Raw genomic sequence first — 26640 nt, 5'->3', positions numbered from 1 at the left:
GAGCCAGCTGCAAGGAATGTACCTCAATGTCTTTGCTTCTTGCAACTTCCTCAAAGTTCTCTTGTTGCTCCAAAGTTTTGTCTACTTTGTCGTCAGTCATGCAGAAGCAGCGCAAATTGGATTCCACAGGGTCATTCATTTTGGCAAATATCACAAACTTTGCCATATAAGGAACACATATTAATTCTCTATAAAGCTGTGTTGCCAGCCCAACAGTCTCTAGTACTTGGTGGCAGTCTGCGAGCCAAAATCTGAGTGGGAAAAAGTAAAGCATTAAATCAACTTATCATTATGCTCCAACAATTGTTTAAGGCTTAAAGAGAAACTGTGTCCTGTATCCTTGGTCATTTTGCATGTGTACTGTCCTTGCAGAATTGCCAGAGCTGTAATTTTCCTTCTACTCTCAGTATAGGTTTAACTATCCAAAAATGGGAATACCTGGCAATGAAATGCTGATATACTTATCTAACCATTTTCACACTGGTATCTCATAAAACTATCCATCTGAAGGCTCATTTGAAGCCAAAGTGGGGAAATTCAATTTCTTGTTACCACACAATGCACATTGTAGGGTGCTGATGCTTCACTATACATTTGATTTGTTAAAACAAGCACCTTAATAACACACACAGCAAATCACCTCTCCCATTCAGGCTGAACCAAATACGCCCATGGTGAAGTCTCCAGAGACAGGTGTTATTTTGTTATTTTTTCATCTTATGATTAAGAATTTGAAGACAAGCGTGATACAAATTATAAATTATTTATACTTGTATCAGTCTTCAGTCTTTCCCACAATATTTCAGCCCTGACATACTTGCTTTTTGAGCAATTCTCTCTCTTTTCATAAAGGTTTTTATAGTTGCAATATCATTTACTGACTGATAAACTCTCTACCTTCTATACCATGAATTTTCTTCATTAGGATATGTGATTTGTACAGATGCCTCCAGTCAGTATGTAAGTCCATGAAGTCCATCAAGATTAATTTCAATTCATCATTTTTTGCAAAAGATATTTTTGTGATAGCAATTTAATAAAAATTTCAACTAAAAAAAGCCCACAGCCAGAAATTAAACATCTCTAAATTTTTTAACAAACATGTTTTTATGAACCCCCCTCTTTTTTTTTTTTTTTTTAAATGGGATGAACATTTTAAGCTTTCCCTTTCTGTTGCCATTTACAGAAAAACCAAAGCCCTATGTGGCAGGGCTTCAGAGGAAGAGTCTGTGTGCAGGCCAGGAGCCTCTGTCACAGCCCGGCCAGAGCTTTGTGTGCAGCCCTGGCTGTGTGGGATGCTCATAGGCACTGACAAAGCAGCATCTGGGCCATCACCACTTCATCAGCCTCGTGAGAGGCTTCCAGAAAGCCAAAACACAGCCTCCCAACCAGGCATGGTGTTGGTCAAGGGAAGGCATTCCTGAGGTGCAGCTGGCAGGGTCCGCTCCTGTCGGAACTCAAAATGTCCCTCAGACATTTTTGGATGTTCTGGGTCCAGGTCAGAAGCATTTGAGACCCTGGCAGGCAGCTGGAAACAGCTGTGATTTTGGATTTGAACCATGGAATGATTTACCAACCTTGCAGAAAGAACAAGAAGTCACAAAAGTTTAGATATTACAGTAGAAGTAGTCACAAAGTAGAGGGAAGAATTTTTGAGTGCTGTACAGGGGGGTTTAAGTCCTGTACAGGGGGGTTTTGGTTTTGTACATGGGGGTCAGAAGTTTTAAAATGGAGGGATTCGGGCCTGTCCTGTCCTCCCTCTTTCTTCTTCCTTACCTCCATGTTCTTGGTGATGTTGGCACTCACAGATTGGTTTAGAGTAGAAAAGCACCATTTAATATAGATAATAGGCATTGGGGAAAAACTGTAAACATTTGACATGTAATGTACCATATAAAAGACAGCAGCAGCCCTGGGTGGGGGGAGAGAAGCAGTCAGGAGTCAGAGAGGATGTCAGGGTGTGTGTGTGCCTCTGCCTGAACTGCTGAGCAAACCACAGCAGCTCCAGAAGAAAATATTTTGGGTAACTTGCAATAAATTGCCTTGAGACTGAACAACAGAAGATTTCTGAGCCTTTCTTTGGAACCACGGGTTGGAGGAGAGATTTTTTCCACCACACGGAGCCACCCCTGACCTAGGGTGAGCTCCGGCACGCTCCCATACCTGGCAGAAACATTGGTGGTGAAGGAGACACAGTCGTTCGAAAACGTCAGCGGAGTGGTGCCCGTGATGTCCTCCCACTGCGCAGGCGAAGTGCCTCCTGTGCAAACACACACCAGGGACATCTCCTTTCAAACACTAAGCACACACAGACTGCAAAAAGAACATCTCTATCTCCACACACAAAAAGTGAACTAGACATTAATGTTCTCCAACAGCTGATCTCCATGTTATCATGGAGCATCAACAATGCTACATGGTGTCACACAACAATAAACAAAGATGTAAGCAAAGAACATACCTACAAGTCAACAGCAACCCCCCCTCAACATCAGCTAGGACAGAATTACTTCTGCAAGCTACTTTTACTGACAAGCACGTTTAATAAGCAACACTGAAATTCTTCAAGACTGAAATTTAACACGTGTTGGGAGAGTCCTTTTACAATGGGACCAGATACAAAACTCAGGGAACCAGTGGGAAATAACCCCAGCTGGCTTTGCTCAGGAGAGCTGATCTGAGCCCCAGTGGCCAGCACACCAAGGTTCTCTTACTGGAATGCAGGAGTAGTGAGAGTGAGCACAGAGCTGCTGCCACAGAAACCTGGGCAAAGAGCAGGATTTTTTCTCTAACCTGTAATGCTACATAGGAGTCGTAGGCTGGGAGTCGTGTCTCCTTTGTACCCATTGGTTACTCCTTCTCCTGATGGAGGTGGCACAGGAATTGTCATGGTTATTGGCTTATGGAATTTTCTTCTTCTTGGCTCCACAGTGACAATGGGACTGAATGTTGCTTTGTTTCCAAGGATTTTTTTGACAATCTCTTCTGGAACTGGTTGAGCCTGTCAACATGAGGAATATACTTAAACTAGAGCTGAAATTTTTTTATAGATATGCAGAATTATTTTCTAAATGGCAATTATATTTTCTTTAAATTTTTTGTAGATCTTTCCCCCCCCCCCCCCCCCCCTTTCAGGAAGCCTTCTCAAGGATGATTATTAGTGAAATTCATGTTCAGTTCTTATTCAACAACTTACTTCTGATTTCCTAATTGCTAAATGGTAGAGCTAAACTATAAATCTCAGAAAGTTCCCTGCAGTATTTGCTGAGAGTTTTTCAGAGCATGTTTGGTGTTGTTCAATATTTACAGTGATATTTACATATGTGATATTTATGTAAATATTTACAATATTTACATAAAATTTAAAAATGCAAAAACAGGCCTATTTTTCACTTGAGAAGCAAGGACTAGACACTGTCTCCTGGAGGTGATAGACCATTCTTGCATCTTTGAAAAACACAGATTTATGCTCTTGAGGAACACTGCACTTCAACTGACCTCTGCACTCAGTGCTTCCTCTGATTATTAGAAAGAAATACTTGTTTGGGTCAAAATCATAAAGAATGCATGAAGTTACAAAAGATTTATAGGTAAATTTCACATTTTCTACAGTCAAAAGTGACAGACATGGTAATGGGAGTTTGCCTCCATTTGCCTTTTTATTTTAATTTTTTTAAACTTTTAAGTCTGCTTCAATCAGGTTGACCCATGACTTGCTATTATTCAAATTGCAGAGTGCACTGATAAGCAGAGAACATGCAGTTACCCTGCAGTCTCAGCAGTCACAACACTGCATACAGAGCTGTCATACTTCCCTCATTCTGGAGAGCTCTGGGAAGACAACTGTATAACCAGAGCAGCAGAAATTCCATTTTCTCAAGATTAATCATCTTGAGATGTGAAATAGAAATGTTTCAGTGTGAATTTCAAAAACTGCAATTCAAACCAGCATCTCTTTTTCATGAACCCATCAGACTTGTCATACTATTAAGGGAATATTAAGTGATAACTAACTGAACTCAAAGATGCCTCCTATTCCTACAGAATATTTTGCCACTTTCTGTGCAGTTAAAGTAGAATTTAAGCTATATGCTCTTGCCAGATTTCCCCCCTAGAAATGCCAGTGGTGAATGTCCAAAGACACAGCAGATGTACATGGGAGGTTTTTGACCCAGTAACAGCTGGGGAACAGCTGCATGTAATCCCTACCAAACACATTCCTGTGGCAGAGGGCAGCCCAGTGACCCCGTTCACAAGCTGCCGCTTTGCCACAGGAGATGGGGACTGCACAGAAGCTGCAGAGTTGCTGGAGCTGTGACGGTTCCAGCTCTTTGCTTTCCTCTCTCCATTCCTGGGATGCTAAGCAATAATCATGGAGGTGATCCAAGGGGAGCTGGGCTTGCGCCACAGGGAGGAGGACTGTGCACCTCCTGTGCCTGAGGGACACTGAGCATGCCCAGGCAGACTCCTGCCAGCTCAGAGCTCAGGCGTGAAAAAGCCCCTTGTCACAACCCACTGCTAAGGAGCAGTGTGAGCACCTGGAAGCTCTGTAGCTCCCAGAGTCGTGCATCAAGACAAGTGCGCTCAGAGAAGCTGCCCTGAAGCCTCCTTACCTGGAGGCCGACGCGGATTCTCTTGGTCAGAGCCCCCTCGGGGAAGGAGGCCTGCACGCGCGGCACCGTGGTGCTGCTCAGCACCCCGCCCTCGGGGCCGATCTGGTTGCTCTCCTGCTTGATGCGGGAAACCACCGCAAAGTACTGGGGGAAATCCTTGGTGACGATCCTGCAGATCCGCTTCTTCTCCAGCTCCTCCACGCTGTCCAGCTCTGGGGGCACAAGACAGGTAAAACGCTCAGGCATCCCCTGCCCAGGCTCATCCCACACACATCTGGAGCTCTGAATAAGCCTTAGAATGCCTAGGGAGGTTGGGAGGTTTATTATCAAGTTTTGTTTTTTCTGTGAACTTCTGTATAAATCTTGAGAATGAGGGCCAACAGCAATAGACAAAAAGATTTGCTAGGACACCTAAGTAGTCAGGTGTGGCAGCTGCCACAGAATGTTTGTCACACAGCATAGAAATCCAAGGAGAGCTGAAGAAGATAGTCAAGCATCTTCCCTCTCTCATTTCTATCTGATCTTTCTGTGCATAGCTCCAAATTATTCCCAGCCTCTTCCCCCATATGCTTCTGACATAAAGAAAACCACAGGAGATCAGTCAGTTCATGACCTATCTCCCTTCATGCCAGGTGTGCAATCCAGAGCTTGGCCACCTGAGCCACTTGAGACAGTTACTGCCCAGATTGGCATCCAAAAAATCCACACCAGACACCGAGCTCTCCATGAAACTGTGGAAGCAACAGAGCTGTCTCCCAGCACTACCAGTGAACCAGGAGCAAGTTTCCCTTCCACATCAGGATTCCAGCCATTTGGTTATCTGTCCCAAAATAACTGCAGTGTGCCACTCAGTTCCTAGAGAACCTTAATTCATCCTCAAATACAACTGAAACAGAGTCAGGTCATCAACCATTAATGCTCTCAGTCCCATTCCCAGTTTGTAGGGTCACCAGGGCTCAGAAAGATGCATAGAGTACCTATTCCTATTAATCAGGTAAGCACATGACATAGTTTTCCTCATATATGCACTGGGGAAAACTCTGTGATACAACAAAAATATAATGGCTTTTGCAATTACATGTGTGTGTGTATACATACATATATATATATATTTTTGTATTGGTGCCCCAAATGCATTGGTGAAATCCCTGTGATATAAACACCACACATAAATGGAGATAATTATATAACTCTCATGCATTTCTCCTTGTAACTTCTTGCACCTGGCCTTTCTATCTCTTGTAATCAGACTTCATTGCAGCACTCCACAAATTTCAGCTCTTATTTTCCTCCTTAAAAAGGGAATTTCTAAATAAAGTTTGCTCCTCAAAAGATGACATTTTTATCACATCCAGCAAGAAAAAGCAGGAAGACCAGAAATAATACTAAGGCAAAAGACACCTGTAAAATACTTTGCAACTGAGACATTTTACTCCTCTAAGCATGTAAGCTCAATTAAGTTCCAAGAAAATTAGAATGCAAATTTGGTAAAATGTCAGTTTTCCATTTTAAAACATTCAGCAGATAGTTTGGATTAATCTCACAGTGGTGCTGTGGATCATATGTACCTACCAGAAGTGGATAATTTCTCATAATAATGTCAGCTTCCATTTACTTTAACTCACAGATTGATATCTGAAGCCCTCTAATGAATTAGTCACTCTGCCTGCAGCCTCTGGAAGCAATGGCTTGTGCAGGAGACAAACTGGATTGCTACACTCCCAGGCAGGTATCATCCATCTTAACTGGTAATTCCTCATCATCTCCTGTTTGTTGCTAGAGAAAAAACCTGCTGTAAAACGCTCACAGAGGTAAAGGATAATTAAAATTCTCCTGAAGTAGAAAAATAGTGATTTAAACAAGAACATTTCAAAGTCCTTTGAATCTGGCAGGCACTCTCCTTCAGAGGAGGAAGATGGGAAGGTAAGAGTGGAAGGGCAACAGTCAGGCATAGAGAGGAGCTGGACTATATATAGGGAGGTTATGTTTGGATAATACATATGTAAGCTTCTGTATAAGGTTGCCCTCTAATAGTAAAAAAAAAAAAAAGATGATGAGCAATCAAACCATCTCTCTCACTGCCCTGAGAAATGCAGTGTTAGCAGGACAGAATTAATGAAACAGGGAAAACTAGTCCTGGGAGAGGTCACGTTTCCCAAACACACCTCATGCATTTTACAGAGGGAGATATCATCATTACTATTTCCCTCAGCTGCTGACACTTCATTCCTGGGCAGAGTGTTTCAATGATAAACCTTAAAGCATTTTTGGTTAGATGGTTGGGTTTTGGAGGGAGGGGGTTTTAGCCCCAGAGAAGTATGCTGTGCACTCCTTCATGCAGACAGGGACAGCAAAGCATGGAGAGGTTAGCGGCAGAGTAAAGCAAAGCAGAAAGGTTAGTGGCAGGACTGGGACGAATCTCCCAGTGTCACTCTCTCCCAGGCTTGTGCTAACAGCCCAAGAACTCTTACAGCCACTCAGCTTTAGTGAGGCAAGAGAAAGGTATTGTGAATATAATGTACACAGAAGTCTTCTCTTCTCCTGCCACCCAAAAATGGTACACTTATCCTGCAATGGTTTGGTGTCTGATCTTCCCCAGGAGTGATGGAGGAGAGAGGAGATGGAGAGGGGAAGGAGGCAGGACAAGAACGTTACAGCGTGTGCTACATGGTGCCACATGAACATTAAGGCTCCAGGACTGGGGAAGAGAAGCCCAGCCATGTCCTCCAAGGTCAAGAGGGACCTCACAGCGGCTGTCTCAGGTCAAGGAAAGCAATCACACCAGCTCTATCCGGTGAGAGGCAGTTGTGGATCAAGTTCACCCACATCTAATACCTTTCTTTTTTTACTTTCAGATAAGGTAACACAGAGCAAGAGCCTTTTGACTCAAAATAGAGCAAGACAAGTCACAGAACACCTGGCAGTTTCATGAGCTTCAAGGTGTCTTTGTGTGGATCTGGTTTCCCTTGCCAGGGCCTCAAAAGAATTTTGCTAGCACTGAAAAAGCAAATCTCACCTGTACCTCCCAGACTGAACAGCTCTCTGAGTCGGGCAACCCTCCCTCAGTCCTGGCTGGAGCAGAGCTGACCTTGTCACAGTGCCCAGACTGCAGGGTGGGGTGAGCACAGGATCCCTGTTCTCCCCATACAGAGATGTGCCCATTAAGGAATTGTTGTGCTAAAAGTATGGCACGCAGGAGGCAGCTTCCACATGGAGAAAAATCCAGCAGGGGAGATGGAGGCAGGGAGAACACATGGCAAGGGATAAGGAGAAACTGAGGACAGGAAGATGCTGGTAACCAGACCCACCCTCCCAGCCTCAGTGTTTCACACTCATAACTAGACACTCCCAGTGCCACAAGGATGCTTCACCCCTCAAACAAGGCAATCTCCTTTATGGCTATTTTTGTGTAGTCTCTTATCTTGCCATTCACAACATACAGTTTAACGACAATATGTTTAAAAACTTTTCTTGGAAAGGTGGCAAAATCGCCGCAGAGTGATTTATGGTGGTATTTTAAACTTCAAGCATAAACAAGGTCACACTCCAGTTTGATCTGTCGATTCAGTTCTGTAAAAACTCCGGCTTCCCATCTGAAACCACACTGTGCAGCTGCAAGCTTACTGTAGCCACAAGCATTTGCATTTCTTGGCTCACTCACTAGTTTGCAAATAACTTTTAAAAGATTAGCTACCCCAGTGTGTGCATTTGTGCCCACAATTTATCTAGAGCTACCTCTAAAGGGTGAAGGAATGTTAAAAGCAAATAGAAGTTATCTATAAAAGGAGCCTGTCTGAAAACATGATATATTTACCAATTACAAGGCAGAGAGCTTCTTCCTAAAAAAATAATAAATTCCAAAAATAAATTCCACATATATTTTATTTGATTCAAGTATAAATAAATGTAATATGGCCAAGAAGTGTGAATTGCTACCCTTGTGTTTGCAGCCACACTCCTCCTACTCCTAAAAATGCCAAGATCTCTGTATTTGCTTATGTACAGCACTATCCTTAAAATAAAACCTATTTAAGCAGAAACCTGACTGCACCAAAAAAAACAGGCTCTTTACATCACGGTTCATTGTTCTCTGATGAGAATAACCCAGAAGTTCTGCTGTTATCTAACGGTGCAGCAGCCCCGGGGCGATGCCTCCTGCCCGGGATGATCTGGGCTCTAGGACAGTTTCCCAGCAGATGATGCCGCTCCCGGTGCAGAGCAGCTTTGGCAGTGCCCGCAGAGGGCAGGAGCCGGGATGTCCTTGCTCCCATCCCTGCTGGCTAAGGGGGAGAGCAAAACAGAACCTGAGCTAAAGGTCTGACTGCCCTCCTTCCCCACACAGCTAGGAAAGGACTTGTGATCACAGCAGGTTTGACAGAGAAGCGCCTTTAACAGAACACTCCTGCAGCACCTCCTGGCACTTCTTGCAAAGACACATGAGTTTTCTTGCAAAGACACACTAAATTTCTCTAAATGACTATGTGGCTGCTTTTTATTTAAATTAAAGCTTGCTTCTGCCTCCAGAGTTCATACCTGGAATAAAACTTCTTTCAAAATTACGTCTTCTGAGAGATGCAAGATACTCCCCCTGAGCCAAGTCTGTGGTATTTTTAAACAAACCAAGTCTACAAATTTGTAATTATTTGGTCATTGCTTGGAAGACCTTTTACATTGCAAAGGTGTCATTTAACTAGAGTGGAATTTTGTCAAAACCCTTGCACTATTTTAATGCAGGGTGGTTTTATTTTTTAATTTTTTTTGCTTTCCTAGCTAGAGAAGGATTAAGTTAAAACAAACTGAACAAATAATCACTACAGTGAATGTGTCTGCAGTATTTTTCTCCTTTTCCTCTCACAAATGATTGCCTGGTTTTGTAAAATCCATTCCTGAGGTTTGGCTCTTAAGGTGTCAAATATTTTCACTCTAACAGGATAATGTCCATCGCAATTTGTGTGATTATTTGGCTGCACTTACACCCACCAACCTCAAACAGCAGTTCCCCAGAAGGAAAGAGCCACCTGAAACCCTCAGAAGATCAGAACGTTGTCCTGTGGCTCCATATTGTGAAGCTTATTATTTTGGGCTCTAAGTCCTGAGGGTTTCAGGTCCAGCTCTCTCAAAGTGTTTTTATTTATTGAGCTCGTCTCTGTAAATTGTCAATTTATCCATATGTGAGCTCTTCCATAAGAGGTGCAAGCTGCAGCAATTCAGAACAATATTTCTGTGCCCAGATTTCCTATCCCCAAATCAAACTCAGCTCAGTTTGAAAAGCACATTAAACAAATAAGCAAGCTGCTGATCAGTGCTGACTACCTCACCCCTGTCAAGGCACCACTACTTCACCCAAATACCAAACCATCACTCCTCATCCCATGCAGAGGGGCAGTGGTGAGATTTTTATTTTTCAAAGGCTGCAACTACTGCATTCAATCCTACAGCAATCATAATTCCCCAAGCCATACTATCCTGGACCATGTCCATCTCTTGCCTGTTCCACTGCTTTTAGGTACCCTTCAGTGATGAGGTTTATTTTATTTTTCTAAACACACTGGCAAAACATTTGCAGTGTTTCTGCCCTCCTGTCTGGTTGGTTCTATTACATTTATTTTGAAATAAATAGCTACAATAGATCATCACAAAGCAAGCAGATCTTTGCTGTTGCTTTGTGTTTGTACAAGCTCAGGTGCAGTTCAAACAAGGAAAGGCTGAAATCAAAGGCAGGGCTCCCCCACAGACACCCCCAGAGCTGCCATCCACAGCGCCATCATTCCCTGCACATGCTTTTGCTAATAATGAAAGAATTTTCCTGCAGCTTATAGCCTATCACACTATGACTTTCTGTAGGTTATCCAGGGAAAATCCTGTGAATAAACCCTTCTGCAAAGCCAAAGTTCACACCACAAACTGTTTCATTCACACTCAGATGCGAAGAGCTTGAGCCATGGTTTATCAGCACTGAAAAATGCTTGCTAGAAAAGAAAGCAGTGGTGCCAAGGAATCATTGCAGCCCCACAGCCTGGCTTTGCCCACAATTTATTTTCAACAATCATCATCTCCTGATGACAGCATCCTGATGGACTTGTGCAGCTGGGTCCCCTCATTTTGAGGGACTCACATCAAAAGCAATGCTCAAGCAAAACAAGGGAGCCAGACTTCCCAGATGGGCATCAGGAAGGCAGGTTGTGTACTTGTGGGAGGCAATCTCTGACAATGCCATTTGAAATAAGAATGCTCTGGGGGCCAAGCTCTGTGTCTGAGGGAAGGCCCCGCAGAGCTGATATTTACACTTCATCGTTGGTTGGGAATGACCTTCCCATGGCCCTGCCTGGGCAGCAGAGACACGTGTACCTCCAGCTGGGTGTTATTCTCAAACTCATGCTGGAAAGCAACTGTGCAAACTCTGCTTAAACTTGGCAAGACTTCAGACCAAAATTCACCGCTCATTTCAGGATGTCTCCAGGCCACTGCAGAACAGTTTTCCTTACGCTCTTTCCATCAGTTTAATACGGAACAAATACTGTGTTCCCTGAAGTCAAACATCCCCTGCTCTTTTAGCTTGCTTTGGTCAGCCCATGTTAGCAAGCCTTCACAAAGGCAAGGCTAAAGCTTTGAGGAAATATTTACCTTCATCCATGCCATTTAGTATTTCAGTTAAGTCTTCATGTTTGCTGTCATACTGGTGCTCTTTCCACGTTTCACCGTTCTCACTTCGGAGCACGATCAGTTCTCTTTCCTTGCCTCGCATTGATCCAAAATGCGGGATTTCCACTATGACAGGGCTAGGGAAAAAGGAACCATGTGATTTTTAACCCTATATTTCCTCACAGCCCTCAATTTCCTATAGGTCCTTAAGAATACTACAGTAATTTTTAATAGTTAACACTGTTACAGTAAAAATGCTTTTAAAATTGCCAAAGCTGCACAATCCTTAATCATTTAAACTATATTAATGGATAAATCAAAAATACTAATATATAGTTTGTTTTTAGTGCAAATCTTTTGAAATATTTGCCTCCAGGAAAAAAATAGTGACAACTTTTAGTAAGAAAAGTTATCCTTGATCATTTATCCCAGGGTGTAGGTGATCCAACCTGCCTCCAGCATACACAGCACTGCTGACTTTTAGCTGTCATTAGCATATTCAAAGTTTGGATTTGGCTCAGAGAGTTTGAAGGGACAAAGTCAGTTCAGAAGCAGTCTGTCTATCCCAGTGCATGCAACAGCCACTGACTGTAACAGGAACCATGCATTTATGCAGATTTTGAACTTCAAACTAAGTCCCATAGTTTTCAAAGCTCTCCCTGGCTCTCTGCTGATGCAGCTCCTGTGAAATAAAAGAGACTGTTTTTCTTTAGCTCCACTTTCTGGTCCTCATGCCCAGCATCACAGCTGCAATCTCTGCCCAGCAAACATCACCGGGGAGTCGTTACATCATTTCAGAATGGACTTCTCTGAGTTGAACAACATCATGACCACATTTATATTAGTTACTGTCAAACGTTTTTGGGGGAAGGAAAGGGAATGAGGAGGTGGTTAATAATACACCTATGTCACCAGACAAGGTACCTTCAACAGAGGACTGCAAGTGCAATACTGAACAGTCTGTATGAACAACCAACAGAAACCACCATTCACTTCATGTGCCATTCCTCAACAAAACAGACACTGTTGCCAAACACTTCACAGGCAGGATATGCATTTTAAAGTATGCTAAGACAAACCGACTGAAATCACACAGTAAGTGAACATTTATGGATTATGCAGCTTTAAGACATTTAAATAGACAGTATCATTATTTTCCTACAGAGGTTGTAAAGGGTTTAACTGCTTTGTAACAACTTGGTTAAAAGCAGTGTCACATGATGGGAGAAGGGTGCAGCATTTCTGTGGTACTGTACATCTGCCAGGTGTTGGGTGCATTAACCAATCCATCACTTGAGCATGAAATCACAGCAGCCATCACGGGGAAAAACAAACTAGCCTGAGGCCCAGTTTGCACATGAAATTCCCAGGGAGAAGAGTTAGTCTTTTTTTCCCCATGAAAAAAAAAAATAGTGTAATTAATATATATTTTAGATGCTTTTAGCAACACCCAGTCTATTATTCAAGTCTCAAGTCCTTTAACAAAAAACCAGGAATGTAGCTGCTCTCTCCCATTGTGCACAGAAAGAAAACAACAAAAATTCAAATACATTGTTTAAGATATTTACTCTCTAGTTCAGAAGGAGCACAAGCTGAAAACTAAGGCTGTAGTACAATCTTTGCAGGCCAATATTTCAGATACTGTCTCTGTAAATATTTAGAAACTACACAATTTTGTGCATGACATTTAACAAGAATACTCAGTGAGAAGGTATTGAACAGGTTTGGAACACCAAACACTCACCAATATTTTGAAAACCTAATGCAATAAATTTCACAATATGGTTTGAAAACAACAATCAAAAACATATGGAAACATCCTTACATGTTTAGACTATACACAGCAGTCCCTTTGGGTAGCACACTTGGCTTGTAAATTTTTTTTAACAAGATGCCTCTTGCAGGTTGAAAAGGCTAGTATTTCTCCAATCTTTCTGAATCAATTCATTCACTTGATAACATTTTTTTCTGAATGATCTTTCATAAGTAATGGACTTTATGTGATCACATTTTACATATGCTCTTCTCAAAGCAGTCTCACTTGAGGCCTGTAAATACCTTCTCTACCACAGGGTTGAACTTAAAGGACTGCCACTGTGTATTAAAATGTACTTAATGCAGTAGAAACACTTCAAATTTAAAAAATTACAAAAGCACAGAAGTCATGAAAGCAGAATGCTGGCAGTGAATTTTACATGCCTATAAGCACAAGGTAATAGCAGAGCTATATTAAATCAAGCCACTATGATTTTCTTTCAGTGACATAAATCAACTGAAAGTTTTAGGAAACTTAAAGAAAATAATGGGATTAACAAAAAATTGGAAACAAAAGAAAAACTGTAGACATTCTGTATCTTTTCCGTACATATCCTACCCAATAAATTTTGTTCCTTGTGGACCAAGCTGCAGGATTCGGCTAACCATGCTCTCACCCTCATTTAGAGGGGGAGGACTTTTAGGAAGATGCAGTTTACTGAATAACATCCATGCAGCAGGAAGAGAAACGAGAAGGGGAAATTAGGAACAAGCTGTCATTCCCGACAGAACCAGCAGTTTATACCAGGGTGCCACTCACGGTAATGAACAAAATTTATAATTAGGAAAAAAAAAGGCCACATCATAGTGGATTGTTTCCCCTATTTTAAGCTTTAAAAACAGTCAGTTCCTGTCATTGGTACTACTTGTACCACCACTCCACAGCAGGTGCTCCAAGTGGTTTGGCTCCACAAGATGGAGACAGGCAGCTCCCAGCAACTCCAGAGGGAGCCGTGCACATGCTGGGAACAGAGCTCAGTTTCTGTGTCCCTGTGGGTGTCTCTAGACAATTCTTTGTGATAGTGCTGTTTCTCTAAATACTCTACAAGCAGGAGGGTCAAAACCTGCTCTGGGTTTTCAGTGTGTGACACCTCCTGACTCCCAAAGCAGGGCTGCATGACTAGATGGGGATGGGACCTGGCTTTCCTTACCTTCACCTCCATCCTGCAGTCAACAAAGAGGCAAAACTCTCCCTAAAATGCAAGGGTTCTTTACCGAAAGAATGGCAGGTTGGCATTTTTTAATGCTTTAAGTTAAGTAGCCTGTGCTACAAGCTCAGATGAGTTAATGTTTAACTACCTGGATCCACAGGATAAAGCGAACGAAAGGTGCGACATGAGCATAAACAATTAAACTCACAGAACAACTCACCCTAAAAACTGTGCCCCTGCTGGCCCCATTTCTACAAGGCGACTTGCCAATCCTTCTCCTTCAACCATGGGTGGTGGGCTGGCCAGTTTGTGCCTCTTGACCAGGCGGCAGGTGATGCGGGTGGGCGCCGTGCACTTCCGTGGCGGGATGATGATCCTCATGCCATGGTGCCGACTGCCCCGCATGGAACCCCCGCGTGCATCCACCATAAAACTCACCAGGAAACTGCATAAAAAAGAAAAAACTTCAGTGAAAGTCGTCTTGAAACAAGATCAGCAAAACATCAGCAGACACAGACTTCAAAACATTAGAAAAGTCATCCCGATCTCAGCTAAACTAAAAAGAACATAAAGATCCTTTTAAAATTTGTACTTGCATGTCAACTACTGGTTATCAAAAGCAGGAATTACTAAAGCTCTAGTAACATCATGGTGAAATGACCATGTTCTACTGAGCAATTTGGATTAAGAGTGTACACAAGTAGTGTATTAGTAGTGGTTTGTTAGCATTTTAAAACATCCCTTTGTTGCTGTTAGCTCTATTGTCCACAAATGAAAGTAATTAGCCTCACATGCATAAAGCAACCAGACAGTGTAGAAAAAGGAGAATCAAAAATGCTTATTATTTTAGGAACCTCATTCTCCAAAACCTTCCCTCTGCCTCATTTGCAACTACTCTTGATGGATGCCAGAGCAAATGCCAGCAAGATGGGTGAGAGACCAGGCTGCTATGGGCTTCCGCTGATGGGGAAGGTAAGTGATGACTACCAAGTACATAACTTCCTTTAGGCTGTTGGCTCCCTGGAGGAAATCATGCCATTACTTCTCTTTGAAGATTAGATTCATTAGCAAAAAAAAAGAGACATTAAAGAAAAATATCACTTGCTAGTGTCATTCCAATGCATAACTTTCCATTTTTTCATAAGGGGGTAAGAAATTATATTTGTAAATGATGAGTGGTGTATTTTTTAATAAAATCCTTCCTATTAGCATGGGAATAATTAAAATTAACAATTCATATTAGAATAGCTTCAGGTAGAAGATGCAATAACAGGCTGGTACCAAGAGGGACACAAGTTACCAGCTCAGTCTTGAAGCCAGTACATATTTTGTTTGTTCCTTCTGTATGACAGACACTGACATAGCTGACACATCTGTCATGTGGCTTCACTATTTTCAAGGCTGTTGCCAAAATTTCCAGCTTTTAAGAACTAAACCTTCATGTGACTAACAGGTGAATCAATTCAATTTCCTGGCTCCTGACAGAAAAGTGAACTAAGAGTCTCCAGGGGATTGAGATGGCTCTTGGAAAAAAGCCCCCAAGTGCTCTGAAATAGGACTGGGAATTTGTGCAACACAGTTCCATTTGCTTTGAGACCAGCAGGATATCAACAGCAGCACTGACAGGCACTGGCCAGGCCTGCAGAGAAACTGCATTCAGAAGTCTGGCCAACATGGGTGGGAAAAATCTGCACAAAAGCAGGAGAGAAATCAACATTTGGTATTTAGTGGTGTGCAGGAGGGAAGTGAGTAGGGACACAAGCTATAAATATAGAAATATGGAAATGAAATGTTGTCCAGCTGAGTTCCAGATCAAGAAGTTGCTACATTGCCTTTCTTCAAATTAAAATCCATCACTAAAGATGGGGAGGTAAAATGGCTTTCTGAGATGACCCTAGCCCAAATTTACAATTTCTCATGCGCCAGACACTTTACAAAGCGGAGGCATGATATTTCACAGTAGTTTTCATACAGAAAAACTGTATCCACGTTCCATGCTTCTCTCCTAGATAAATGCACTGTACACGCCAACAAATCCAAATGTTGCCACTAGGGTATCCCAGCTCCTCACAAAAAGGAATTGTTTCAGCAGGACAGGATCTTGGCTAACCAAACGCTTTCCATAAACATTAGACCTGTGTCAGAACCAGTATGCTCAATCTTTAAATTATATACTCTATAAATAGCAACTATAATCTTAGTATTTATGATGCTTAGCTGGCCCTGGGGCCCTCTCAGACTGGAAGTTTGCAGGGTGGAGGGATTCCTGGCTGGAGCATCCCCAGGGCTGAAGCTGCAGCAGCTCCAGGGAGGCACAGCTGGTCAGAGCACCATGGAGGAGCCTCCTGGGGAGCTTGGCAAGGCTGGGCTTGGCCTGATGGCCCAGCACAAAGCAATGTTTTGGAGAGCTGCCCATTATGTACATGGTTACTGGCTTGTTAAGCCACCTCAGAATTAATAATGGAAAGGAGGCTTTCATCTAGTGCAAAAATGCCAAAACTTACACTCAAATAAGATGCTGTCTTCCGTACCCAAGCTATTTAAATGATAGAAAGCATGTAAGAATGAATTGCCAAAAATCTCTAGGCACCTAAATCAACTGTCTTAAATTCATAATTAAAAAAAAAAAATAAAAATCAATAGAAGTTAAAACTAAGTACCTACAAAAATCAGTCCCTGAGTTACCAGGGATGTTTAGGCTGTAGATTTTAAGGTCAGTCCAGCCTCAGCAACCAGGAGCTTTGCACTGCTCACAGCAAGGGTGAATAACCCTTGGCATGAGCCTGTGCCCCAGGGCAGGAACCAGCCCCTTCCAGCTTTGGTGTCTGCGCCACACTGCAGCCCCCAGTGTAGACAAAACCTGCAGCACAACCTTGGTGCATATTGCTCCCAGAGAATGGCAATCACTGTCAGCAGCTTATTAATGAATTATTTCCTTGTTTAATTTTCTGATTAGTAACTTACCGTGTAAAACAATAACAACAATTCCAAACAGTATTTCATGCACTTTCTAGCTAAAAACATTAGTAGCCGATGCTTACCTAAATTAATGTTGCACTAACAATGGAAACTACAGTATGACCTCTAAAACACAATGCTAAAGGCTAATGAGTGTTTCTACTTGGATACATGGAAGGGATGAGGATGTGGTTGGATGCACTACAAACATCTACACACACTCTGTGGGAAAAAAAAGTTTAAAAAACAAAATAAAATGAGGATTCACAGAAAGCACTGAGTTATCACCTTGAATCATACTGGGGGAGTGGAGAGGAATAGCTGCAAAATAATTTGGAAAGCAAATGGGAAAATTAATGTAAGATAATTAGAGGCAAGCAACAGAAAATATCAATAATAAGTGCAAAGAAAAAGTAACAATTAGAAAAACAACAAAAGCAACATGTTTGAAGGCCAGCTTTAGAAATTATTTGGCTTTTGCTTCACATATTGTGACATATGTCATATAAAATATGCTACACATGGAAAAAAAATCTGAAAGGGAGGCACAACTCTCTAAGTTCTCTGGAAAATGCAGAAGCACAAGGAGAAAAGCATTTGCTGCTTACTTAGTTGGCAGTGAATTTATTGCAACACAACTTCTTCATTGAATTCCAAATACATGCTCCAGTGTGCCATGGAAAACCAGTTCTTGCACTTTTCTAGAGCAGAGTTTATTTTTCTAGAGCAAGAGTTTATTTTCCAAAGCATAATGTATAAACATATATGTGGCAGGATGCTTGAAAGGAGTATCAGTCCATGCCATCCATGGCACTGCTGCCAAAAACAAGTTCTGTGTGCACAGCAGGTTGGAGTAAATTATATACAGTTCATATCATTTAAACTACATATAGTTAATATAATTTAAAATACAGTTAACTATAAAGAATCTGATTTATTCCACTTTGCAAGACTGGATCCAGTATTTCTGAGCTTTTCAATATTGGAAGGCAGTGTGGCACACTTATTTCTTTCTTTCAGCTAGGAAAATGAAGGAGTTAAAGGCAACACAAAGAGAGAACACCCACATATTACTTTGGGAAAGCTGCAGGAGTAAGTTCACATCTGACAGCTGAAGGTCATTTTGGTGAGGGTCTCTACCCTTCCAGAGGCCTCAAGATTCATGATGTATTTCAGTGTACTGCTTACAATGGACCCTGTTCAAAACATATGCTGGCAAAACAACTTATCTGAACTCAAGAAGAAAAACATAAAACATTCTCTTGGCTTGAAAAAAGGAAAAACCAGAAGAGTTGAAATCACTGCCAAGAATTTTTACTTTCTTCCCCTTTCACTGATACACTGCTGGATCTCCACATCCTGCTCCCAGAATTCCCCTTCTGCCTGGGTTAGGAAATAAGAGCAAGCATTTATGCTTTCTCCTGACAGTGGGAAAGAGGGTCCCGAGGCAGCAGTGGTGCTCCTGGCATGGCACATGGGGGAGCCCTGGGATGCTGGAGATGGCCAAGAGCAGTGGGCTCAGAGCCTGGCCACAGGGCCACCACACACCAGGGCTGACAGCCCTGGCCACAGACAGAACTGGGGACAAAGACAGGGATGAAGCACCCCAAACAAGCAGAAAAGGATTTGCTGTTTAGGAAAAACTGGCAGAGGAGATGTGAAAAGTCATGGTCCTCTGCATATCAGATGGGCTGAGGTCTGGAAGATTAGAAGGGAACATCTGTTGATTGCCTCTAGGTGAAGATAACCAGGAGAATCAAACAGTATATTATAGTATGGGGACACAACTGAAAAGTAAATAAGCAACAAGTGAGATTTGGGTTTTTTTCCTGACAAAGGAACAGAATCCTCAGAGCATCACTTCTGATGGATTTTCTATGTCAAATAAGAAATGTAATGGGTCTGAAAAGCCCTGTATGTCTGGAGAATATTTTGGTTTATGCCCATCTGGAGAAATATACCTGTTTGGAGGATATCTGTCCTCTCCCTGCCACCCAGCCCCATGGTTTGCTCCCCTCTGGGCAGCAGCTTAGACCACCTCTGCATTTGAGACAGCCCATGTACCAAGGGAACAGCAGATCTTATGTGAAAGCCCCCTTGTCCACAGAATCTATGTTTTGGAGGGCTGGAACCACTGGTGGACAGGCTGAAGACCTAAGGGCAGGCAAGTATTGTCCCAGAGGACTGGCATAATGAAAACATCAGTTCTATCTTCTATCAGGATGAAAAGAAACCAGAAAATTTTAGATTAATCAGTCTAACCCAAATTACCAGGAAATATTCAGGAATAAATTATTTAATAATCACTCTATAAGGGCCTAAAGAATCAAGGTAATTAGTCAAGATATTGCACCTTTCCTACCACTAGTCTCAAAATAAAAACAAACTGAAAATATAAGTGGCAAGAGCAATTAATTCCAAATGAATTTGAATTCCTTCTTTGATGTGTGGAAGTACTGCCTGGGTACCTCAGCAATGGAGGTAGAGTACAGATAAGGTAAGTGCAGGATCACCTGAGAAGTTACCTCAAAAGAGATACCATCAGTGCTTTCCTGTTACACTGAAAGAGAACTTCAAGGGCATATTTCACTGTACTGTCCTGGCACAGGCAGTAGGCTAAATGTCTTCTCAATTTCAGCACAGAAAAAAGGTCTGAAGTGTCTTTGGAAAATAGGATCAGAATTAAAAGCTCTCTTGCTAATAAATGGGAAAAAGGAGCTAGAACCAGCAAACTGAAATACCATAGAGACAAATGCAAACAGAGGGGGAAACCAAGCACTTAAACACAACACCAGTAAAAATTAACCAAACTTCAAGATTTCAAGAGAGAGATGAGAAATTCTAGCAGATCACAGTCACTAATAGAAAGTGAAATTACCAAAAGGATAACTCTTATTGTGGGACTGCTTAACTGTGCTACGTGTCAGACCAAGGAAGTGGAAATCCTGGCTTACAATCAAAGAGGGGAGAGCTGGGGCAGAGCAGCAGGGATGTGCTGGCATGGGGAAAGCAGCACCTAGGAGGGTCTGGGACATTTCAGTCTAAAAGGCAGGATTACATGTCTTCAGACACAGAAAACAATTAAGAGACCAGTAAGATACTGTTCTCCATGCCCACTATGGATATGACAGTGGATATCCACTATGGGTAAGAAACAGAAGCCTGCAGCAATGAAATGTTAAGCATTAGGGGAAGAAATAGTACAACAAAAGATAGTGGACTCCTGAAGCTTGGGGCCTATATAATCTCTTATTTTTAGTGATTATTAGGACATTAGATATCTTTCAGGAATGGCTTGGCTACATTTTATCCTACAGCAAAGGAAAGGGTTGGGCTACCAGCTCTCTGAGGTCATTTGCCAGTGCACCATTCCATGATAACAAACAATCTTCAGCTTTTCACACCGCAATTCTCGACATTTTAATGCTAGTACTGGCCATGTGCATTGTTTTATCAGCTTGGGACCTAAAAATCCACTGTTGTACAGATCTGTTCAGCAGATGCAGATGTGCATTGTGGGACTGTGGCTTTAGATTTGTGGGGCTTGCTGCATTGGAAATGAAATATTTTGGTATGTGCCACACTCATTTTTATGACAGGAATGTAATTAGTCACAAAATGGGGAAGTAAATTAAAGCGGATATGAGATTTTATGCCCTGACCTCAAAAACTAAACAACAAATATTTACACTAGACAATCTAATAATATGCAAAGATTACTTACACATTCATTTGCAAATTTTTACAATATGCATTCAGACATCACTACTACTGCATTTAAATCAAATCTGTGTGGCACTGTCAAGAAGCACCTAAATTACAGTGATGACTCATAAGTAAACAAATAGCACCACTAAAATCAAACTACAGATATTGAGACGAGGCAGGAGCTTGAAGTATAAATAAAATAAGAGACCAAATTAAAGCCCCTCATTTTTTCCTTCATGAAAGAACAGAAAGCAAAACATTCTATCTCAGATTTCATATTCCAAATAATTTAACACAATGCAAACAAAATAATTTATGACACTTAAAACAAAGCATAAGCAAATGAAAAAGCAAAACAGGACTCTTAAAGAGAAGCCTGCAGGATTACAGTGTTCAGCCATTCAGAAAATTAAATACAGAAATGAGTTTTTGGTTTGATATTCAAGAATTTAGACTGACTCCTGTTATTAAGCACCCTCCTTGAAGTCAGTGTGAATTTTGCCACTGGCTTCAAGTGGAGCAGGAACAGACACGTTATCAGCCATTAGAGCAGGCTGTATTCTGCACCTAACAATACAGTTCCACATCTAAAGATAAAGGAAAACTGTTAAGTGACCTACCCAGAATGGATGGGACTCGAAACAAGGTTAACATTGTCCAAGGTGTCTGCAGCCCAGCTATAGTGCCTGAGAGAATCAGAATCAAACTCCCTTTGAAACGTCAGGTGCTTCAAAACAAAACAGATAAATTGAAAATTAAAATTAACATTAGAAACACTTGTCTTAAATACAAGCTTGTTAACAAAATTATATTAAATTTAGATCTAGTCCTTTCCATTTAACAGTGCTGACAGCTCCAGGGTTAAATTACTGGACATCCTGTAACGGAAATATGAAATATACACACAAACTCTTGTCTCTTCAAGCATTCTTTTTGCCCACTTTTTGCACTTCCTTCTGTTTCAAGAATGTCTCTCCCCAGTCTTTACTTACTTTAATGTGCCAGGTTAAAAAGTGAAAAAAAAAATATTACCATTTGTACTGCAGTCACACACCATGCAGACAGGCAGTGTAACACCACTGCTCAGAGGATGCCATTGGATAGATCCTTATTCGAGCAGAACCTGGGAATAACTTCCCTGGGAGTTTCACTGAGGCTGTGAACGCAGGAGGAGGTTGGTTTTACACAACCAACACGGGCACTGTTTTGTGGAGTGCCACTGCCCCTACTCATCTGGACAGAAATAGCTTTAACCCTGTGAGGCTATAATTAACTCCCCCCGGGACAGGCTCTGAGGTGTGACTTGTTTCTCCTGCTGCCCACGCACATGGACATTCACACACCCTGTGCCCCACAACACCCCTCACACTACAAATCCTCCTACTGGGCAGCAAAGCTACTCCAGAAAAATACTTGTTTTCCTTTGTTTCTCTAGTCTTGGGAAATGAAACAGACTAAATTTCAAATACTGTTTCCCCCTATTTCCAGGGTGATATGAAAGCATCTCCCCAATTTAAGAAGCACCGTCATAAATTACATCAATAAAAGTAAGTCAAAAAGCAACACACAGTCTTCACCCAAGATGGTGTTAAAAATGTCAGTGTTTCCTCTAAGTAGGTTGTTTGCTGCTTAGAGGCAAATGCAGCTAGAGAGAGCAGCCTGTTTGGACTGAAACCTCATGGGCTGTTTTCAAATCAAATTCAGTGAGTTCAAGTCAAACCAGAGCCAAGCGCATGCTTCTAAAATCTTATTATTTCCACCTAGGTTTTTTTAATATGTTGACACATGCTGGTAGTGGAAATTAATTATTTTGAATAGAAATATCAGCATGAGAAGTAAATCTGGCAAATTCAGTCATAAACACACAAAAGTACTTCTCTTGAGAAGCTTCCACAAGATAAGCAGGCAGAGAGTTGTTGTGTTGCCGGCCGGAATGTGCAACACTCCCATCACTCTGGGGTTTCCAAAAAACTGCACTCTTTAGGCATTTCTTTCATTATAAATGAGGATCCCAGGTTTCCTTCCAAAAACTATTGACACTGTAATTTACTGCCCTTCAACAGAAACCCCTGCAGAGTGCAGCTCTGCTCTGTCACTCCTGGCTTGGTGCCTCCTCCTTTCCCTGGTTCAACACTTCAGTGAAGGATCTTTTGTTAAAATTTGTGCTGTAACAGATGTACTTGAGACCTGACAGTTCAACAACAGAGGGAAAACTTGCATATGCTAAACAGCAAAATACACCATCAGACATAAAAGGTAAAATGAATGCTGTCAAAACAATGACAATTAAGCATCCCAAGTGGACTTAATTAGTGCCATTTGAAATATGTGTCATAATTTAGTTTAATGAAGACAGTTTTCTTAGTCTTTCCAATAAGATACTAGGGATTCTCCAACATTTCTTGGAGAGCCTGTGGTTTAGGCAGGAAAGCCATCACTGGGGATTTCTGCTATTCCAAATGATTTGTAAGAGCTCACACTGAGCACATTATTACTTTTGATACCAAACAGTGTAAGATTCAGACAGGTTGTCTCAGGCATTGTAAAAATGTAGTTAAACAAAAATAAATATATTATTTTGATCGGTGATAAACTTTATCATCAAACATAGGACAAAGCAAAAAAACCACAAGAAGTGGGCTAAAAGGAACAATACAATTTGGTGTTTGTCCCTGAAAGGCCTTCTAAACTGTATAGTCACTGCACCGAGGCCCAGACATGCACCAGGACACACATCAACAAATAAACGTGGGGTCAGGGTCCCTGTAACAGAGCTTATGCTCCCTTAGCAGAGGGATATAGAAAACTAAACACAGAGCCATATAAATTCCAAGGAAATACCATCACTCCAAAATAATCTGTGCTAGACAGAGGTGCTCTGGCACCCATGGATGTGCTCTAGGTTTGCCTACACACCCAGGTGGGTTCCTCAGTCCGGCTCCATGTCCTGAGACATGGTCTGCACTCCAGGTGACTGGGTTTTTTTAAAGCATTCCTTTCTGACCAAGGGCAGTCAAACAGATCTTTTGGACATATGTAGAGCAAGCAAAAGCCCTAAGTCTGCAGCTAATAATTTGGTGGAGAAAGAGAGTAGGAAAAGCTGATAGCTGGACACACTCATCTTACACAGAGCACAAATATGTGAATCTCATTTTTTCAGCCTGTTGAGGTGCTGGATTTTCCATGCACTCAAAAAAAAAAAAAAAAAGATAGTACATTGCCAGTGACATTAAATCACAGGATCCATTCTACGTTTGGTCAGGTCCCAGTGATCTCTCCCTGGACTGGGGGAGATTAAAAATGCATTGCTGAAGGGTGTGGCAACCTCAGATGCAAATGTGTGTATAAAAATACTGAGTGTTCTGCTGGCAAGGATCCTGCTGGTTGCATAACTGAATATCCAGGCTGTGTAATATCAAAGTTCAGCAAACAGAAAAATTTATGCTTCCTCCCAGATGAATTTATCCAGACTGAAGTGATTCAGCAAGCTGCTATTTAATGGACAGCCCAAGTCATCCTGCCTTTGGCTGATTAAATTCAGAGGTTGATGTAAATTATTCCATGGAGAAGTCATTTGGATTTAGTCTGAGTTGCTGCATCCAAGGTAACACGCCAGAACACAGAACTTTTAACTTTGCTCCAGCCAGGTTATAAGGAGCAGTGTGGGCTGGATTCAGAGTCCCTGTGAACAGGGTCAGCAATAAAACACCAAATGCAAACAATGGAGAATATAATGACTTCTAAAGAATTATTAGAAACTCTTCTCTAACATTCCATGTGTTATGCTGGCAGTGAGGTTCGGTAAAGAATGGTTTCAAATCTTCCTCATTTGACTCCTTCCAGTCTCCCAAGTCTACCAGGGATCCTGGAGAGAGGTGATGGGAACTGCTATCTTAACTAGACCAAGAGGTAGGCAAATGTTCCTTACTCTTTAACATACTGATGTTTGTCATAAAATTAATTCCCAATAATTGACTCCAGACAGGTTCTGAGCTGTACAAAAGGAGAGGAAATGGCATACACAAGCAGGCAATGGATCACTCTGTTTCAAAGTAGTGTGATTCCCAAAATAGCCTCAACTCCTCTCAGTACCCAGACAGACTTTCAGAATATTGGCTTCAAACTACAAAGATCCTGTGAATCTCATTGGTGGAACGCAATAGTGCTTTTTCCCCCCTGCTTTCTACTGCCATAGCAGAGATTATCTAGGAGCCCATTAATGTACAGAGGGATGAGAAAGAGGGGCAAAGATATTCTCCGTCTTCCAAGTGCACTTCTCCTGTTTCAGCCAAAAGCTAGGGCTGGGCTGGGCAGAAAACCACAGGAATTACAGAGGATGGATATATTTTTGTCAGGACATGGAGGTTCAGCTGGTCTCCCTTACTCATGAAGATAGTTTGTTGTTTTCATATTTCTTTTGCACAGAATCGTGGCTTTACTAACCTCTCAAGACAGGATTGATATTTTTTCCCAGTACCACATTCTTTGAGAGTTGTCAAGCATAGAGCTGGTTTTAAGCCTTGTTATTGGCACCCTAGCTGCTCAATCCATGCCATCTACTTTAATGGGAATCACGAACATAGCCAGAATCATAAAATTATGAAATATATTCTCAGACTGAAGAGTCTCCCACGTCTCTGAAATTTACATCGTATCAAAAATGCTTAATGAAGTCTTAGTATTGGAAGGCATCAAAGCAGCTTTAGGTGCTCAGCCCTGACATAGAATTTCCAATGCCAGTAGTTGCAGATTTTGTTTTATGACTTCAAACCAAACAAAACCACAAAATCACTGCTATGCAAGCTTTGGAAACTCTCCTTAGATGGCTGTTGCAAATTAAGGTTATTGGAGGTTTAATAAACATTCTGTTGCTAAACAGAATCCAATGTCTGCCATTCTCATAATACTACCAGAACTGTGTGTAAAAGCCATAGTAAAACTGGATGGCTTATCCTACAATAGAATTTACAGACTAATACAATTAAGGTTAAAAATGTACAAGTCCTGCTCTGTGGACCCTTTCCCCCATGAAAATATCCTCTGAGATCAATAACCCCCCAGAGCAGGAATGCTATGTGGAAACAGCAGCAGAAAAGCTCTGTTTCATTACAATCCACCTTATGCTTTTCCAGGACATAAAAACCAGTTCCACTCCACAGTCCTTTCCAAGTAAGGATTTTTATGAGAATTTTTGTCCAGCTTCCTAGCAGGTCTTTGACTTCTGTGCATCTAGAAACTCTTGATAAATTCACAAACAAACTCACAAACAAAGCATACTGTACTCAATCATCCCCAGCTTTTGTAAAGACGTTGTCACGCTATAATCAGGTCAAAAGATGCTGCTTTTGTTGCGTTACTCATTGCACAAGTGTTTGGAAGATATATAAACTAGAGAGTCTATAATAGTTTAATCTTTACAAGGCCAAATTCTTCCCAAGAGTGAAAAAACAAGGACAGCAGCTGGAGTCCCCTCCATGTGGACAGAACAGGCAAAGTAATTCCCAGTCTGTGCAGTACAAAGGTTGCTTAGTGCAAAACTCGTTGCTCCCAGCTTATCAAAGCACTCTGAAGACACACAGAGTAACAGGAGCCCCGCAGGAGCACCCACTGACCTCGGCCAATAACCAACCCCACACTCAGAGTCCTAACTGGTCCTTTAAAGACTCTTTTGGGTTGGGACCCCACCACCTGCCCCTTGCAGGATCAAACCCAGAAAACGGTAACCCCACCATCTCTTGTTCACAGCTCCTTCC

At 41.8% G+C, this 26640-nt stretch overlaps 1 protein-coding gene across 46 annotated transcripts in view; it reads right to left on the bottom strand.

The window, feature by feature from the left end:
• Positions 1-26640, bottom strand: part of ANK3 (ankyrin 3) — a 335104-nt gene that overhangs the window by 41546 nt on the left and 266918 nt on the right. For 16 of the 46 annotated variants that reach the window (XM_072930957.1, XM_041716971.2, XM_072930928.1 and 13 more), the window contains 7 exons: positions 21508-21614; positions 14442-14666; positions 11238-11392; positions 4614-4825; positions 2794-3001; positions 2164-2260; positions 23-251 (listed from right to left, as the gene is read on the bottom strand). In XM_072930957.1, coding sequence (XP_072787058.1) covers positions 23-251; positions 2164-2260; positions 2794-3001; positions 4614-4825; positions 11238-11392; positions 14442-14666; positions 21508-21614 — 1233 coding nt within the window. Of the gene's footprint in view, positions 1-22; positions 252-2163; positions 2261-2793; positions 3002-4613; positions 4826-11237; positions 11393-13629; positions 13729-14441; positions 14667-17467; positions 17501-21507; positions 21615-26640 lie in introns of all 46 variants that reach the window. The other 30 variants (XM_072930939.1, XM_072930940.1, XM_072930944.1 and 27 more) reach the window with 3 other exon arrangements.

Source organism: Taeniopygia guttata, chromosome 6 (assembly GCF_048771995.1).
Source record: "Taeniopygia guttata chromosome 6, bTaeGut7.mat, whole genome shotgun sequence".
Lineage (NCBI taxonomy): Eukaryota > Metazoa > Chordata > Aves > Passeriformes > Estrildidae > Taeniopygia > Taeniopygia guttata.
The sequence above is the reverse complement of the archived record's forward strand: the minus strand, read 5'-3'. Positions and strand labels throughout refer to the sequence as shown.